Raw genomic sequence first — 16,994 nt, 5'->3', positions numbered from 1 at the left:
CTACCTGTGCAAGCACTAAACGACAACGGGAGTCTCGCATGACGCTAAGTATTGAACACCACGCATTAAACCCAATACCACACCCAGCTGCACCTGTACTTTCACCTGCACTTCAGGTAAAAAGCAATAAACACCAGCGCCTCCCAATGATTCAGAGCCAGAATACTTTACAAATGCCGACATAGTACAAGAACGGGCATGGCGGAAAGCCGCATGCCCAGAGGCCGAAAAAAGATTAAACCTTCATCTATAACCCCTCCAACGTTTCTTCTGTTTCCGCGCAGCCTTCTGAAGTGATTCTGAAACAATTGTTTCCGGTACTGTTCCATCCGTCGGCTGGAAATCTTCCGCATCCGCAAGGCCGTTGAGCTCGTCGTCGTCCAACTCTGACAACTCCTCACTCAAATCTCGAAGCACTTCTCTCCCTGTCCACCTCTCGTCGTGGATTGTTGTGCCCTCTGGATCAAATACCTCCATGTACCAAGGTATGCCACCATTCGCAAGGGGCGCAAGCAGGTCCTTCACGGATGTTGGGGGAGTGAGAGGCGCTGCACCACGACCGTGTCCAACCTGATCGACTTCCATCGCATCAGCATGGGCTTGGTCAGTGCTAGGCAACAGATCTTGACTAATCTGCGCAGCAATGGCTTCTTCATCAGCGTCTTCGTCGTGCCGATTAAGATGCTGATTCCCCGAACTCTCGTCAGGCGTAGGAGCGAGATGAATATCGTTTTCCTTTGCCTTACCCTCGAGCTCCTCGTCTCTAATCACATTGATTGTGCTTTGTTGGTCCTGCATGCCATCTTCAGCTTTGCCAACAGGATCACTCTCCGTAGTAGCCCGAACAGCTCCATCATCACCGTTGGAAGTGCTCGGCTGGTGTCGCAACCTCTGGTTGAGCAAGGCTTCGAGGTCGGGCAAGTCCTTTTCGTAGGGCCTCCCGGCTAAGTCAGACTCTTTTCGTTGAGCGATTTCGAGCGGACCTGCTATAGCCCTCATGATGCGCTTGGTGTGCTTCTTTAGCTCCTTTTGTTCTGACGTTAACGAGCTATGGGCCACCCCACTTAACTCATTCTCTGCATTGTCTAGATTCGAGATCTTCGCGAAGCCAAGAACGGAGCTGAAAACTGCCGCCATGTCGTCGTTGAATGCTGAGACGGATGTATAGAACTTCTCATCAAGTTTCGTTTGGATAGTATTAAACCCATCAGTAAAAATGTTTTTGCTATCGTTACTAGGCAAATGTTAGTATAGCTGAAAGGCAAGCGTTGTACAAGTACACTTACTTTAACGCCTTCTCAAGAATAGGCCAAAGAAGTGGCGGAATAGGAAAGTATACAGTGTCGATGATCGTTTTGAGAAGTTTGACGTCCCTCAATTTGGCGGCCTCCCGTTCTCTGACGTGCTTGCAAAGCATCCGGATCTGTTCCATGTCATCCTCGAGACGCTCTGCGAATTCTATGCGGCGCTGAAGCCTCGGTCTACCTGCAGCACCCATGCCTGCAAAGTTGCGCCGAGTGATTTCCATAGAGGAGAAGGCCTCCATTTGGAGTTGAAGGCGCTTCAGCAGCGCGGCACCTCGCCGGGCTTCTCGTTTTAGCGTCCAGTATTTGCATGCTTCCTGAACGAACTCTTTTCGTTTTCGGACAGCAAACTTAATAAGCGCATTCTCCACATTATGGTAGACGGCTTGAGGAACTACTGGTGCTCCTGACGGTAGCCGCCACGATTTAACAGGCGGCCCTCGCTTACGTTTATTGCTTCCAGCGACTTCAGGATCCATGGTGGTATCATCAACTCCTTCGACAGAGGGTACTGGCTGTGTGGAACCTATCGACAGAGCATACGCTTGACTATCGCCCCAGCGAACGTGACGCATGGTGGATCGGTAGAATTGCTTTGCAACTCGTGTCGCACCCTCCACATCGTTCTCTCTCTTCCAATCCGAAGGGGAATGCTTGTCACAAAAGGCTTTGAGCACGCTCGCATCCAGTGATCCTTGCGAATGCGATGACTTCATGCGCAAGCACAACTGAGCCCTACGAGCACAGGTAACGTGGAAGGCCTCAAAACATGACTTATGCCCGCATTGAATACATGCACCCATCTTCTGTTTGCAAATGTAGCAGGACTACAACAACTGTTAGGCTAATTAAATCATTTTCAAAGAATACTCAGATGCTCACCAATTTCCAGCGTGTCTTTGGAACCTTTTCCACGTCCTGCACGGGCTCCTGGAAGGTGGTATTGCCAAGAGAGACTTCTGGTATCCATAATGCGCAGAGCAGGTGGGCCCATTTCATCGTCGTGGTCTGTTTGAATGCCCCGTCTATATTTGGACAGAATATGCAGCCCTATGAGGGTCAGCAAGGGGCACGAATAGCGGAAGACGACGAGACTTACCGGATGCTCACTAACAGGGGTCCCGCGCCCCACTAGCTGACAACGGCGACAGAGCCATTGCCCTTCTGGTATGAACGGCACCCCGTAACATTCTTGATGCACTGCAAGATCGCACCCATCGCAGAACACAATGGCATTTGTGTTTTCGCAATCGCCATCGTCGCATATGGCACACTTGGTATCCTGTTCCTCACCTTGGCCTGCAGCTTCACCATTGACCGCTGCTGCTGAACTTGATCGCGGCCGATGGGTCTGCGGTGGTTTTGGATTTGGCTTGGGGATGCCTACAAACAATTTAGTCTGGACAGCTCGCGAGAGTGAGAGTTCCGAGACTTACGTTTCTCCAGGGCATGCCACTCTTTCTCGATCTGAGTAATGGTGACCTCGAATATTGCAGGTTTAATTGCCTCGACACCTTCTTCCTTTCTCTGCGCGTTGAGTTGTTCTAGCCACCGATCATCCTGCTCATCCATATCATATTCAACGCGTCCAACCGTAACTGCGCTGGACCCGCCATCGCTGGCCGTTCTCAACGTCAGATCGAGGTCTTCTTCGATAGAGCCCTCTGCCAGCCGAATTAGATTCTTTTCTGGCTTTATGAATATCTCGCTTTCCTGATACCCAAGACTTGCCATGGTCCGGTCGACATAGTTTATCTGAACGCCCTCGCTCTGCTCAAACTTTGCGAACGGATCGACCTCGATGCAGTGCGGTTTCGGTAGGTTTAGTTTCTCTTTCGGGTTCATAGTCGGTAGAGGTTGGATGCGTGGTGCTGGTGGGGATCCAAGACCGGAGAGCATGGAATCAAGCTTGTTCCGAGCAGGGCGGCCGGGGCGTCGCTTTCCGGGTGTCGTATAAGCTCCATTGGTCCTTCCAATCGCGACTGTATCGCTATCCACGCCATCACCAGCCTGAGTGGCTTGTTGCGCGCGGAGAGCTTCATCCAGGATTGCGGACGCCCCACCGTCGACGGTATACTGTCCCGAGGTCACGCCGTTGTTTGGCGTCGCGGGAGTCGAATCCGCTGGGCTTATGCCGTCCACCTGGTCTGCGCTTAGCACTGGAAAGTCTGCGTCGAGATCTAGATCCTGATGAAATTCCTCCCAACCCCGCTCCTCGCGGGGCTTGTATCCATCGTTCTGGGCCACCGCAGCAGCAACAGCAGCGGCCGAGCTCGACCTGGGCCCAGCAGACGGCCTTTCACGTCGTGGGCGGGTGTACGGTCCTGAAGGCGAGGACGCAGGGACTGCGATGCCCTGTTTCTCGGCATTCAACCGTCCGATGCGTCCGCGAGGCCCAATATATGCGTATCCACCAGGCCCGGTGCCTCCAACTGGGGTTTCTATTCCGTCCTCGTCTACGTATCGCCCGCCACCGCCAGGTCCGCCGGGAATATATCTGCGCTTTTTGAGGGGAGGAGCTGAATCAGAGACAGCGCGTTTCGGCGGCCGTCCCGAGGTGCGTGGTCGTTTCTTTGGAGTCCCAGGAATTGGCGCCATGTCAAAGAATGTGGAGGGTGGACAGAGGGTGAACAAATGGTGAATAGTAGTGGTGTGGATTCAACGCGCCCGGACGCTGATGCAATCTGTCCGACAGCGGGCTACCGCGAGCGCATACACACCAGGCAGGCGGATCGCGGATATAGCATCGGTGAGGTGAGGGTGTTTATGCGAGGTAGCTGCGAGAGAGCGCTGGCGGCATGGGGCGATGGGATGAAGACGCGATTCTGCACCTGAGGTAGGTGAGGTTGGCGAGGAGGGAGAGAGGCGCGGCCGAAGACGGCTAGCGTGGCTGCAGGGGCATCGGATTTAAGCCTCGGCGCATCGCGTTGTTCTTCACGCCCGCAACACCACCCATCCACACATTTTCGCGATAGCCGTGGGGTGGGGCGTTACCTCGGGCTCGCTTCTGCCTTCGTATTATGGATTGAGACGTATGCTTCTTGCATTAGCTTTCAGCCTTCCCGCTACCCCAGTCGTCTTTTGCTTAATTCACTATTTATGGGAAATGAGCCTGATATTTGTTGCCCGTTCTTCTGGATCTCTTCAGGTGTCGTTGAATGAGACACAGTTTCGGCACTAGTTCGACCCTCCACACCCACCTCAGCGCACCGTTTTAAGCAAGACGTCTGGTGCTCGTTGCTTGTTCAAAGATGTCTTGAAACCCACTTCGTTGATCCTGAAGCTGCTCAAGAGGCATATCAAGTAGCTCCATCATGTCATATTCTTGGCCTCTTTAGCCATCCGGCCAGTGAGCTAAACGAAATCGTCCAACTCCTCTCTCCTCTTTCCTCTCGTCAGGCTTGGTCACCACAAAAGCTTCTATTCGCCAGAGATCCAACATCGTGGCCACGAAGATCTCCCCAAAAGCTGTCCGATCGTTAATCAGGCAAGGCACCGCTTCACCACCGCGCTTGACGAGATCTATCGGTAAAGCAATACCCGCGTCGTCAATGGACACAGCTATGTATTGAATGAAGACTATGAGCCCATTTTATTTAGTGAATTCGAAAATCGGACGAGTAGGCGCCATTTTAGGATGAAGGTTCGGCGAACTACCGCGATCCGTTAACACCGACAACTATTTATCTAACCTTGCGCCATCTAAGAATGCTGTGTGCATCGAAAGTCCGTGCAGGGGATGAGGCCGCAAACGCCTTTTGAGGGTTACCAGGAGGGCGAGGCGGATTCGAGATGTGGGCATGGCTATCTTATCTATTTATGTTGGGTTGAAAGGGTGAGACGAAAGCATATTTTCTGATGTTACATTTCGGAACAGTAGTGCTGGGGAGACGTTAATGGATTAGAACAACCTTGTTGAGGATGCTGAACATGCATTGATAATTCCTTCCTCAACTCAACTAGCTTGCAGTGCGTATCTTCACAGCACTACCCCGAAATCCCGCAAGATGTTTGATAGATCTTATCCTTTCTACTAAAGCTCCCTGGGGATCCTTCGTACATTGCCATATTACCCTCAATTCAGAGAACACCTCTTATTATTTGTCCACCACACGTTAACTAGAGCGCTATATAAGCAAGACCGCAGAAATGAGCTAAAGTCTTAGTTTTTCCAACTGTCTTCACCAGGCCCAACAATTCAGCCGCGTGAGGATCCGAATTGAAAACCCTTTCTCAAGTCTTGATTACGTCAAGGCTGCTCCTCGTTTTTGGTTCATGGCTTGAGGCTCCCAGGGTGGGGGTTCTGACATGTGCATGGTGTCGTATGTGCTCAACCGTGGAACCGGTGACATGCACAATTACGTCTTGAGTCAAGACTTATTGGCTGACAGCCATTTTCTTCGATTTGAAATGGCATCCTTTGGTCCACAGTATAAGACGGCTTCTATCCGGCCATATCTTCTTCTTTTTCAACTTCACTGTACCACACCAGCATCATCGCGATCCACCACCGCGGTCCAGCACCACCATCTTAACCATTCTTTTCAGATCACCAACTATCTTCGAAAATGGTCATCTAACCCTTGAAGCATTCCCACTCCGTATCCCGATTACCATCTCTTTCAACAGAACAACACTAGGCGACACCCACCACCATTTCAGGCAAGTTCCTCATCGGACACGCCCAATTCTAAACTACCCTCTTATTCCGAATACGACGTCATCCTACATCGCAGCGACATGACTAAGGATGAATCACCCATAATCATTTCAGCAGCCCTTCAAGCCGTTGGAAAAATCAAGGCCGAACTGAAACTTGCCATTGCCGAAAATGATGAGATCTCCCTCAGCAAGATATACATACTATCGCTTCGAAGGCAGCCTTGAAGGCGATTACCTCAGATTTCTCTCTCTTGTGGTGACACATAGCCCACCGAAACACATTGGAGCTCAACGACTCGATTACTATTTAGCTTGGAAGCCCTATAAAAAGGCAATAACGCTGAAAATGGCGCTACTATTACATTGCCACCAGATTGAGTAGGTAAGGAAAGTGTACACAAGTCTGAGTCCGGGGTCAGCTGATGGCTTTTGGACGAAGAAGATGCTGATGGTTAATGCAAACTATCTTAGACGGCAACTACGAGGTTGGGAACCCGCCTTCTAAAATTTCAGAGAAACCGTCGCGAGCTTCCCATCCCTCTCAAACAGCTCCCTATTCCTGACCAAATCCTCAACATCCCACTTGGCAAACACCATCCTACCCTTCAAAAATTCCGCCTCAGGCCCTGCCAACCACACTGCAAACCCCCCCGGCAATCCCTCATCATCCAACAAACTCTCAACGTGGCTTTTCTTAACCCCAACTTTCTCTACCATCGGCGTCCAAATAGCTCCTGGGTGGAACGAATGGATACGTAGCGCTGGATTATCGGCTTGGATATGTCTTAATAGGAACGTGAGTCCATATTTGGAGGCGCCGTAGCCGGCGGTTGTAGGGACGCTAGTGAAGATTGCTTCGCTGGAGACGTCGAGGATTGTTTTTTGGTGGTTAGAGGGAGAGGGGAGGGCGATAAATTTGCGGACCAAGTCGAGGTTGCCGAAGATATTTGTTTCGAAGGATGCTCTGAGGTCAGAGTCGAGGATCGAGAGCATGGCCGCCTGGGGGTGCGAGTATACAGCCGAGAGCACGAGAATGTCGATGCTGTGATTTTTAGCTGTGGAGGTCGCGGATATGTATGTCGAGCTCACGGCTTGGGGGTTAGAGATGTCGACAGCGTAGATTAGGACTTGTGTTGATGGGTATTTCTTTGATAGCTCTGCGGACGCAGTTTCTAGGGTTGAGGCCCGCCGAGCTAGCAAGATAATTGTGGAAGCATTTGCAGCCGCAAAGTTTCTTGCAATAGAATATCCAATGCCAGTTGCGCCACCGGTGATGAGAACCGTTTTGCCTGCAGCAGACAGGGAAGGTTTAGTAGGATCGATTGCCGGATAGGGTGCTTGATGGACTGTTTTGACAAAGTCCGGAGTGTTGTCACGTCGATTGTAACCTTTTAGAGCATCCATCAGTGCGTCTGAAGTCATTGCGGGAGATAGTAGGGCTCAAAATTGGTGTCTGAAAGCTAGCAGCTGTGTCGAATTGAGACGTGCAAGAACAACAATTAGGAGTATTGCAATTGATCAACTTCGTTTAGGAACTCCCTATATACCTACAGCTCCTTGAATCCTTTCGTGTCTAACTCCGTTTTCGTGCGTTCAAACAACGCCAATTGAGGTCACCGCCCTGTCAACCGAGTCAATATGAACATCCACATCCCTTCACGCCATCAGCCCTCTCTACGCATACCCGAAAATCTTCCAACGCCGGTTAATCATTGGCGCACCCGGTTTCCAATGCGTTCTTGCGTGATTCTAGTTTCATCGGACCCCTTTCATGCTGATAGCCCAGCGTCCGAGAAGTTTTGTCCGGCCCAACTAGGATTTCCAACTACTACTCCCAATGGTGGGCTATGCATGACTAGGATATTTCAGGACAGAAGATTTCGTCCTGCTGATATTTTCTATGATTCCAGCCAGAGGCTCGACTGATTAATTCCGCCGTGCCAATATTCCACTGCACTTGCCGATGTCTGGACACCGATGATCGGAAGTAGGGCTACGTTTGCATTACTGTTTCGTGACCATGCGAGCCTCGGAGGGCGAAAGCGTCACCGTAGAATGGAGGCTTTGGGAAATCTAGAGAGCAAGTCGCGGCATAAGCACCGTTGTTGCTATCTAGTAATGCAAAAGCATCCTTGGGCTGCACGTGGATCAGTACTCTGTCTTATAGCCACGGAAGTCATAGGGTACATAACGAGAAGACTATGTTATTGAGAAACAAAGGCAGCGAGCTCCGCCGCTTAGACCGCTACTTCCTCGAAGTAATTAGACCTGATCTCGCAGGTTTGCTAGGGAAGGAATTCGGCGTTCTGGTCAATCCATAGCCTGAGGGTTGTTTGGTGATCTCATCTTTGTGGGAGATGTTCGATACTCCAATCTTTTGCCTGACTTTGAGCCCCTCCAGTGTCGTGTCAAGCTCTGTTAGAGCACCCGTGGTATTGTCGTAGCTCCTGCTCTCATATATAGCTACAGAGGCATTTTCGATTCCGAGCTCACCCAGCAAAGCCAACAGCGCATTATTCTAGTGGCTGTGAAGTATCTGTAATCAGGCCAAGTCACTATCTACCAGTGCCTGTACCTCTCCATATATCATGGCTGCCCTAGAAGCTCTATATCAATACAACACTCTTCCACTGCATCACCAACTAGGCTTACAGTATCCTATGAGTACTCCAATGCTACGCCGCTATGTATATACGCTTGTGACTTTGCGGGAGAGACGCTGCCTGTAGACTAGCTTCAGCCTGGAAGATATTCGCAAGACGTAGGGCATCCCATAGCAACACGACGATAAGGAGGACTCGAAAGAACGGATGTCGAAGGAAACATCTGAGCAAGATATGCTTACGGCATATTAGAACGATTGTAATTGTTAAACCATGGCGGAAGGGACTGCAAGAAAGTGTAGAGGTGCAAAGTGAAGGTGAATGGATCTACGAACATGTACGTACTCGAGAGGTGGCGGCAGTCACTACTAATGCTCCCTGTTCAGGAGTCCTAAGCCCTAGACAATGAATGCTACGAGCCAGCTGATGCAGCAACCAAGAAATCGTGGACCTTGGGAATGTCACTTAGCGACTTGAAAGTGTGCCTCACCAACTGGGTAACGCGTTGAAATGGCTTACGCTAACCCTCACTCCACCGTTTCCGCTTCCGTGGACCTATTACTTCTTCACATTTTCTAATGAAGACGAGTGCCTTCAACAATTTCGTAATTTGTGCGAGCCCTTTCTAGCTATTACGATACGAATAAAGTAAGGCTTAGGTGCGCCACCTGACATTGCTGCGCGCACAACGGGAAATAGGCGTCCTGCGCCTTTGAGGGATTCCGTGAAACCGTCAGATTTTTAAGAGGGTAAGCTAGATCTATACCTGGACTTCCTGTTTCTAATATGCGACTCTAACTAAATGCCTATTTGTCTTAATCTTGAAGTGACCTTTGTGAATAAATCCATCAAACTCCTGAAACGAGTGCGTTGGATACTGCATCTTACCATGTGACGGGGATTATGACAAGGCCGTATTTTAGGGGGAATTAGTATTTTGCTACTGCTCTCTCTGGTTCTAGCAAGAAGGCTAATAGACAGAGTTTACTCTGTTCATGTTCCTCGTTATGTGATACCATGCTGAAGACGCTCTCGTCACCCAATCCTCTCTAAGGACCAGTAGCTCGCATCTAACCTAGCCTCAGAAAGAACAGACGCTCCAATATCAAACAGCCCGCCTCTACCGAAGCCAGAAGGTTGGTATCTGCTAGAATGTGGGGCAATATACTACATCAAATATCAACTATATCATATTACCACCTAACCTGGAGTGTGATTAGCAGATAATCAAGGTTTTAACATCTTGTTAGAATCAAGGAGAAAGCTAATAGGATGCAAATTTCTGTTCTGAGATACCCTGTTGCGCCCTACATTATGTGACAAGACAGTAGAGATGGTCCTCTGTCGGACATGCAGACTAACCACTGGTGAGTCTTTATTATGCATGAATAATTGTCTCCTACAGTGTATCGCCCACCTTGAGGGATAAGCCTAAAGGAATGCCCTAGAGCCTTGCGATTAAAACTGATACCCTCACACGTGACCAGCTTACAATTAACTGGAGGTGCTCGGAATTATTGGAATATTGTTTTCAGGAGAGAGCAATGCGAAGAATGCTGCGAGGCAAGGTCTTTCGGATATTCTTCTTCTCTTTCCGCAGAAGGTTGAGGGTGAGGAGCGACGCACGACGATACAAGGCAATCCAAATATGTGTTCTGATTCATGAGCCGTATACCTAATACTTGGTCTTCAATATAAATCATCCTGTGCCGGTGAGCACGTTCTAACATAAGCAACCTTTGTCCACTAAGTGAAGTAAAGTGCTAATCAATCCAGACCTACGCCTTCTCCCCAAATCCACAACGTAATATCACATAGCATGCGCCATGACTAAGGTAGATTGACTTGCTAAACCCTCTCGCTAGGGTTAGGGAGAACGTTAACAGAATACAAATCTGTGTATTAAATTGCCCCCTGTTATATTCTCATTCCCACTATTCATCGCCCAACAGCACCAAACCATCCCAGCCCCAACACGGCCCCAAAAACAATCGCTAAGGCTGGGGGGATATCGAACCACGCGCTCTCAGCATACGTCAACGCCGCAACAACAACCCACCAAGGCTCTCCAGCCAAACTCCTCCCACTACCTACCTCCGGCGTCAAATAACCAATTTCCCAAAGCCTATACACCGCCGTAAACACCAGCCCCACTGCTGTAGCGTTAACTCCCCTTAACAAACTGACCACCCACCTCTTCGTCCGCAACACTCGCCAGAAACTCTGTACACCTACCGATAGTGTAATTCCTGGCACAAACATCCCCACATACCCTAAGAACGCACCGAGAACGGTCGGGAAGCGAGTATTAGTGAGGGCGAGAGCGCCGAGGTAGACGCCGAAGTTGAAGTTTGGGCCGGGGAAAGCTTGAACTAACGTTAGGGTAAAAAAGTTAGCATATTTCTTTTTTATAAAAAAAGGGTGAGCACTGATGCTGCCTTATCTGTGCAACGTCTTTTAAAATGCTACTCAAGTAGCATCCCATAGACCCCGCAACAGACCATGGAGTTTGTGCCCCAGAGTTACGTACTAATGGCAAGGCCAATGAGGAAGTCGCGCGGAGAGACCCAACCGGGTTCTACGACGTATTCGCGGAGGAGAGGGATGACGACGGGACCGCCGCCGAAGATGATGGTTCCCGCGAGGTACCTTGGAAGGGTTTAGCAAAGTTCGTTACATATGAGGGAGGACTTACATGTTTGAGAAGAGGCTGAAGGCAAGGGCACGGGCTTTCAGGGTGCCACGTAGGGCCATGATAATGGTGAAGGAGACTGAATTTGGTTAGAAGGGATCAAGAGAAGACCAGGCGTACGTGCCAAAGAACACCGCAATAATGGTGGTACCTAGCCTTACTGGTATACTATGCGTTGCCGTATCTGCTACAGTCGCACTATCTTCAGCCCGGCCTTCCTCTTGATTTAGTTCTGCCACTGGAATAGGTTCAGCCCTTTCAAGAGAGATGCGGTCATTCGAAGTCGCAGTGTAAGGCCTCCTTTGGACGCCCTCGGAAGATCGATTCTCTACTCGTTCCTCCAAAGGCACGCTCTCCACCGGATCATTCTCTTCAGTATTTCTATCCGGATTCTGCTTCTTTTTCCTCCACTTCGCTCGAAGCTTTCCAACCCGTTGTTGCAGCCAAACATCCCACAAAGTGGTCATGAGTCCGCCAACCAGAAGAAGCACGGGGAAGTACCACAGCGCGTTATAGCACAATCCCGCACATGCACCAAGGACAACCAGAATCCTAGTCAGCTTATCTTTAATAGCTTTCTCTGCCAGCTACCCAAATGCATCAGTATCTGTCCACCGCATTTCATACGGAGAAAGGGACGCGACTCACCTCAACAGCAGCCAGAGCAATAAGCCCAACTGTACTTGCATTCAGCCCACTTAAGAGCGCATACACAATCGGGGGCAAGACATCAGGCATCTTTTGCACGCCCAGAGAGAGGCCGTACATGCCAATTGCACCGGGCAGACTCCAAAGGAGAAATACGAAGATGGCAGGTAGGAATCCGGCGTGGATGAGGGCGATGCAGAAGGCCATTTTGGTGCTGCCGGGGCCTGGGAGCGCTTGGCATATTGCGAAGAGTTCTTGATACTGGGAGGGTTAGACATTAGACGTTTGACATGAGGGATCGAGGTTTAAAAGGGAATCAGGGGAATTGGTGGAATTGGAAAGGCAGCAATACAGAGATTGCGAGAACAGAAATAGATAGATATCGGCAGTTTCTGAAGGGGCCAGAGAAGATATGAAGCTAAGGGATACACTCTTCTGTCCTACATCGGGCTTTTCAATGGTCCATCATAGACACCAAAAATGCTTCTCCATGTGGAGACTGTGGACGGACCATGACTAGGATCCGATTGAAGACAGAAATCAGCATCTTCTTAACACTGTCCCTCATTGTGACAAGAGAGATTTACTGCATCAAAGACACCCTTAATCATATTCCATGAGGTGTAATAATATCTTGCATGTGGGTGAGAGAAACACCTACAGTCTGCTCATCAATCCACTTAGACTTCCCGCCAACTCCCTCCACAAACCTCCTATGCAGAATCTTAAAATGCACTGGCGGCCCCCCAAAAGCAGTGAACCCAAGATCCCACGTCCTAGCGAACACATCGGTCAACCGCCATCTTAATTTCGCGTTGTTGGCTTCAAGTGATTGGCGCTGATCGCGAGTTTGGTCGCGCACAGCATGGAAGATGTCGAGGAGGGGCATGGTGGGGGGTGTTGGAATTCTTGGGGAGGAGAGAGGAAGGGATAAAGGGGGGAAGGGATTGGGGGGGAGGATAGAGGGAGGGAGGGGTATATTGTGGATGGGAGAGCGACATACATATGAAGCGAGCGACGAGCATTGATTCCGCTCCAACCATCTCACACGTGAATTACGCGATCCTAAGAGAGGATTGCGGAACGAGGTGTGCCATTCGGTGCCAAGCCATGGCGGTGATAGTGGCTTGAAAGCGGTGATGGGCAGTGGGGATGAATGTTAACTCGGGAAGAGCCCGGCGGAGGTTTCAAGATCTTGGCATTTTTCACCAGCTCCACGCGTGTTGACTCAAATTTTATAATGCTTTTTTCCGGGATCTTGAGCCCAGACGCTTCAAGCTGAAGCTATATTGAACGCGATGTCTACAGTCCGCGCTATGCGCCCAAATGATCTTTTCAAAATCTCCTCCACCAACCTCGATCCCCTCACAGGTCTGGATTCGTTTGATGCATGACGTCTACTTGATTGACTATTGGGCGCAGAGACCTACCACATTGGCTTCTACCTCGAATACCTGACAAAATGGCCGGATCTTTGTCGCGTTATTGAGGGTATGGATGGGAATATCGAAGGCTACAGTACCTTTCCCCCCCCTTCCTCTCCCCCTCCCTCTCACCATCCCCTAATTCCTGACTCCTAATACCCATCTAGAATCTCCAAAGTCTTCCGCTAGTTAAAGCTAACCAACGTCCAGTCCTCGGCAAGCTCGAATCCTCACCCTACCCATCCCCTGTCACTCCATTCCATCCCTCTACAAACCCTGACCCGAACTACCTCCCCTGGCACGGCCACATCACGGCTCTCACCATCGCGCCGTCAGCACGACGTCTGGGCCATGCAACGCGCCTCACCGAAGCACTCGAGCAACAATCCGATGCCGCAAATGCCTGGTTCGTAGACCTATTCGTGCGGGCTAGCAACGAGATTGCGCAGGAGTTGTATCGGAAGATGGGGTACTCTGTGTATCGGCGCGTGGTAGATTACTATAATGATGGCGAGGATGCGTTTGATATGCGGAAGAGTTTAAGTAGGGACAAGAACCGCGAGTGTGTGCGGGAGAAGGGGGAGGAGGTTAGAGTTAAGCCGGACCATGTCTGGTGAGGCATGCGAAAGGCGTATATACCCATATTTGAGATGACAAAGCAGGCTAACTAGGGAGGATCGGGTGTGGTGAGGAGAGGCTGTCCTGGCATGAAAGCAAGGGTTGAGAGCGTGTATTGAGGAACCCAACAGTTGTCGCCGACGAGGGTATAGCACCTAGGAAGAAGCAGGTCATACTTCCAAGATATCCAAACATGCATGAAGCTCCACGTTAAGTCTTTCCGCCTCCATGTTCCCAAATACACCCATTCCAGTAAAGTCCAAATCATGTGCATCTTGTCACCTAACGTGGAACTTGGCAGGGTAATATTGACAGGAATTTGCATCCTATTGACGGTCTACCTGATTCTAGCAAGAGGTCTAACCGATAAACTCCACCCTAGTCATGTTCCACGTTATGTGGCAACTTGTTATAAGAATAAACCAGTTCTACACGCCCTATATTTTGGGTATATAGCAAGTCCATATACAGCCTTCCAGTAGCCAATTCATCCCTGACAATACCCAATCCGAATCCAAATCCAAGCTAATTGACTCGAAGCAGCTCTAACATCACCTCATAAACAGCCCCCTCAAATTTTTGCTCATCTACGATCCCTTCCTCAACGCTGGACCTTTAGCGGCAGCGTCAAATTTCTTGATACCATACACCGACATCAGAGTCGTTGTTCTTAAAATCGCGCTCACACTTCAACTAAGACCCGTGCCCTCACTTCTTACGCACTATTAGTTCTTGCCTGCTTTGATTCCTCTTACGCCAAGGCAAAAGAATTGATACTTGGATCGTAAGCGGGGCTGCCTGCCCGAGCAAAATGCGTCGCTCTCTGCTCGCTCATCGCACTCCCGGGCCGGCGGATCGCTTCGACAGCTGCGTGGCGCGCGAAGCTGTTTCTGAGTGATTGTCTGCCTGATTGTAAGCCGTAGTCATCCTCGCTTTCTGAGAGGATATCCCCCGGGGAGGAGTTGCGGGTGCGCCTGATTTCCATGGGGATAGGGGGTGCTTGGCGGAAGCGTCGAACCGGGCCGGAGTCTTTTTCGTCGTCGACAAGGACAACCATCCAGACCCCAACGGAGCCGGATTGTCCGAGGAGAGGCGTGCAGTGGATCCAGCGAGGCCGGCCTTCTTCAGAGCGATCGGAGTCGGGGTTGGTGAGGGCTTTGGGGAGCCATCTGATCTTTGCGGTGACGCCGCGTGTGCCGTCTGCAAGAGCATCAGCAAGGGAATCTCTAACGCGGCTTGAGCCACCTATGCGGTCGAGAAACTTTGACTGCAAGATGCCAGGGACTCGAAGCGAAGGAGAGGTGAAAAGAATGCGTAGCGAAGGATAAGGTCGAATGAGGATGTACTAAAAAACCATAGTTAGTGTAGCACTCATTCTTCATTCGAGAAAACATACGTTTTTGTAAACTCCAGACAATCTTCCCTCGGCCTTGGTGTCGATCTGAACAGACTTCTCAACATCGCTGCTTGTCGGGTCTTTTAGCAGAATTCGAGGTCGATGAGACATGTTTGCATCCCCTTGTTCTTCAAGATACTCTCTGTGCATGCTTCCTCCAAATTTGCGAACTGTGTCTAGCTCCGCCATATTGAACATTTCGCTCAGCTCCTGGAACTCATCCTTGGCTTCCTCTAGAGGCTCTTTCCCGTCTTGCTTATCTAACATGCTTCGAAAGGCGTCAAGGCCCGTGCATTCTTTTACTAGACCGCTTATATCGACTTGAGCGCCGATGAAGTAGCGCAACTTTCCGCGCGAATCTAGTAATGGTGCCGTCATCAGTAAATTCATGAACGGTGATCCATCTCGACGACTAACATATGTTAGCAGTTGTAGCTCTACTGTCTTTAATACTTACTAATTGAGGAATACCTCGCTGACCTCCTTGCCATCTACTACCGCCTCCCGTAACCTGCGTACACTGTTTGGGTCAGTTCGAGGGCCTTGGAGGAACCGGCAATTGCGCCCGATTGCATAGCTCACGCCGTACTGGGTCGTGCGATGGAACTCTGCTATCGATTAGGAAACCGTATTCTCGCAAGTTGTCTCTCGCGTACCTTCGGATGCGAAAATGATTGGGTTGTCAGATCTCGAGGGGTCAGTGAGGCAAAAGACCTCAGCCAAGCCTTCACTAGCCTCCCTCAGCAAGGGAGGAAGGTTCCCTGTGACCCGTTTCTGGATGCTGACGCTCACGACTTGGATGAAGATGTGGGTAATAAAAGCCGGCAAGTCTTCACGGACGAGCTTGTCGAATGCCTGGTTTGCCTTATCCTCCAGGATTGCGTTGACGGTGGGTCTGGCTGGGTTTTCCGTGAACTCATGCCCTTCTATTGGTTCCAGTGCTTCCGCCACCGCGTTGGCATAGTTGATCGCCCGTATTGCTTTCAGCGCGTCAAGGTAGTATATTAGCACGGGGACTGACTTCGGCCGTGCCATGCTCAGAAACGACGTAAATCGAAGAAAGGAGGGAGTGTCGTGGAATATGGCCTGCAAATGTGCCGTTGACAACATTTGTTCAGATCGCAGTTCCAACGAGAATGCTGTGCCAGTCTCAGCCTCATTTGGGGCGACAAGATCGAAGGAATGGGGGTCATCCTCCAGCAAGGGCGAGAGTCGATCGACATCGTCTAGAAGACCCTTTTGCTGCAACGGTGGTAATGAATAACGGTCCACCGAGGATGCAGAGGTTTCGTAAGAGATAACAGAGTCCGCCGAACTGCGCGCACGGGAATAAGATTCGGGGGTTGTAGGCATTGAATGAGTAGGGTTGCTTGAAGAGCGCACAAAGCGTCGTTTGGTTGGCGTCTTGCTGCTGGGGCCGATGTTAGAATTAGTACCGAAGAGGGGACAGACACTACTTCAACTTACCTAGTGCGCGTTGGAATATGAATGCCTCTTCGGGTGAGATCAGGAGGCGGGGGTGCGGTATCTTCGTCTGAAGAAGACACAATAGAGTGGCTGTTCAGGGGCTTAAAGTTTAATGTCTTGGGGGTAGGTGTCTGTGGAGGTTCTTGTAGGTTCGTATCGTCTGCACAGTCTGTATCGTCT

The 16,994-nt window shown here is 50.3% G+C and overlaps 7 protein-coding genes across 7 annotated transcripts; 3 read left to right on the top strand and 4 right to left on the bottom strand.

The window, feature by feature from the left end:
- Nucleotides 1-59: 59 nt before the first annotated feature.
- Nucleotides 60-4,133, bottom strand: BDR25DRAFT_252702 (uncharacterized protein). Its single transcript, XM_033686195.1, has 5 exons — nucleotides 2,741-4,133; nucleotides 2,404-2,687; nucleotides 2,187-2,354; nucleotides 1,287-2,131; nucleotides 60-1,234 (listed from the first exon to the last, which is right to left on the bottom strand). Exons 1-5 carry the CDS (start codon nucleotides 3,900-3,902, stop codon nucleotides 244-246), a joined length of 3,450 nt encoding a protein of 1,149 aa, XP_033553426.1. The 5' UTR covers nucleotides 3,903-4,133; the 3' UTR covers nucleotides 60-243.
- BDR25DRAFT_391058 (uncharacterized protein) lies at nucleotides 3,615-6,048 on the top strand (the record flags this gene model as incomplete). The annotated part of the gene is made up of 12 exons (XM_033698128.1): nucleotides 3,615-4,058; nucleotides 4,082-4,140; nucleotides 4,166-4,452; nucleotides 4,510-4,747; nucleotides 4,773-4,832; nucleotides 4,866-4,947; nucleotides 5,032-5,139; nucleotides 5,210-5,273; nucleotides 5,323-5,407; nucleotides 5,465-5,541; nucleotides 5,590-5,649; nucleotides 5,675-6,048. Exons 1-12 carry the CDS (start codon nucleotides 3,939-3,941, stop codon nucleotides 6,046-6,048), a joined length of 1,614 nt encoding a protein of 537 aa, XP_033553425.1. The 5' UTR covers nucleotides 3,615-3,938.
- Nucleotides 6,049-6,467: 419 nt separating this feature from the next.
- BDR25DRAFT_210840 (NAD(P)-binding protein) lies at nucleotides 6,468-7,370 on the bottom strand (the record flags this gene model as incomplete). The annotated part of the gene is made up of 1 exon (XM_033684665.1): nucleotides 6,468-7,370. The coding sequence occupies one exon, from the start codon at nucleotides 7,368-7,370 to the stop codon at nucleotides 6,468-6,470; it is 903 nt and encodes a 300-aa protein (XP_033553424.1).
- A 234-nt stretch (nucleotides 7,371-7,604) lies between these two features.
- On the top strand, nucleotides 7,605-9,991 carry BDR25DRAFT_349655 (uncharacterized protein; the record flags this gene model as incomplete). Its single annotated transcript, XM_033694581.1, has 18 exons — nucleotides 7,605-7,806; nucleotides 7,881-7,953; nucleotides 7,994-8,050; nucleotides 8,119-8,246; nucleotides 8,294-8,371; nucleotides 8,411-8,487; nucleotides 8,513-8,665; nucleotides 8,696-8,727; nucleotides 8,786-8,930; nucleotides 8,989-9,014; nucleotides 9,050-9,181; nucleotides 9,269-9,301; nucleotides 9,436-9,483; nucleotides 9,532-9,603; nucleotides 9,655-9,781; nucleotides 9,827-9,885; nucleotides 9,926-9,936; nucleotides 9,975-9,991. The coding sequence occupies 18 exons, from the start codon at nucleotides 7,605-7,607 to the stop codon at nucleotides 9,989-9,991; spliced, it is 1,470 nt and encodes a 489-aa protein (XP_033553423.1).
- Nucleotides 9,992-10,485: 494 nt separating this feature from the next.
- Nucleotides 10,486-12,798, bottom strand: BDR25DRAFT_375561 (uncharacterized protein; the record flags this gene model as incomplete). The annotated part of the gene is made up of 6 exons (XM_033697393.1): nucleotides 10,486-10,941; nucleotides 11,100-11,218; nucleotides 11,265-11,340; nucleotides 11,386-11,848; nucleotides 11,910-12,170; nucleotides 12,571-12,798. 6 exons carry the CDS (start codon nucleotides 12,796-12,798, stop codon nucleotides 10,508-10,510), a joined length of 1,581 nt encoding a protein of 526 aa, XP_033553422.1. The 3' UTR covers nucleotides 10,486-10,507.
- A 333-nt stretch (nucleotides 12,799-13,131) lies between these two features.
- Nucleotides 13,132-14,107, top strand: BDR25DRAFT_252699 (acyl-CoA N-acyltransferase). The gene is made up of 3 exons (XM_033686194.1): nucleotides 13,132-13,280; nucleotides 13,332-13,427; nucleotides 13,544-14,107. Exons 1-3 carry the CDS (start codon nucleotides 13,208-13,210, stop codon nucleotides 13,948-13,950), a joined length of 576 nt encoding a protein of 191 aa, XP_033553421.1. The 5' UTR covers nucleotides 13,132-13,207; the 3' UTR covers nucleotides 13,951-14,107.
- A 523-nt stretch (nucleotides 14,108-14,630) lies between these two features.
- Nucleotides 14,631-16,700, bottom strand: BDR25DRAFT_277827 (uncharacterized protein; the record flags this gene model as incomplete). The annotated part of the gene is made up of 4 exons (XM_033687637.1): nucleotides 14,631-15,296; nucleotides 15,348-15,759; nucleotides 15,805-15,958; nucleotides 16,004-16,700. 4 exons carry the CDS (start codon nucleotides 16,698-16,700, stop codon nucleotides 14,703-14,705), a joined length of 1,857 nt encoding a protein of 618 aa, XP_033553420.1. The 3' UTR covers nucleotides 14,631-14,702.
- Between the last annotated feature and the right edge of the window lie 294 nt (nucleotides 16,701-16,994).

This window comes from Lindgomyces ingoldianus, assembly GCF_010093535.1.
Source record: "Lindgomyces ingoldianus strain ATCC 200398 unplaced genomic scaffold BDR25scaffold_3, whole genome shotgun sequence".
NCBI lineage: Eukaryota > Fungi > Ascomycota > Dothideomycetes > Pleosporales > Lindgomycetaceae > Lindgomyces > Lindgomyces ingoldianus.
This window is presented reverse-complemented; position numbering and strand designations above follow the sequence as displayed.

Coding starts and splice junctions, on each gene's coding strand:
- BDR25DRAFT_252699 (XM_033686194.1), top strand. CDS start 13,208: ATGTCTACAGTCCGCGCTATGCGCCCAAATGATCTTTTCAAAATCTCC. Junction 13,281..13,331: donor CAACCTCGATCCCCTCACAG/GTCTGGATTCGT, acceptor TATTGGGCGCAG/AGACCTACCACATTGGCTTC. Junction 13,428..13,543: donor TGGGAATATCGAAGGCTACA/GTACCTTTCCCC, acceptor ACCAACGTCCAG/TCCTCGGCAAGCTCGAATCC.
- BDR25DRAFT_252702 (XM_033686195.1), bottom strand. CDS start 3,902: ATGGCGCCAATTCCTGGGACTCCAAAGAAACGACCACGCACCTCGGGA. Junction 2,688..2,740: donor GTGGCATGCCCTGGAGAAAC/GTAAGTCTCGGA, acceptor AATTGTTTGTAG/GCATCCCCAAGCCAAATCCA. Junction 2,132..2,186: donor CAAAGACACGCTGGAAATTG/GTGAGCATCTGA, acceptor CAGTTGTTGTAG/TCCTGCTACATTTGCAAACA.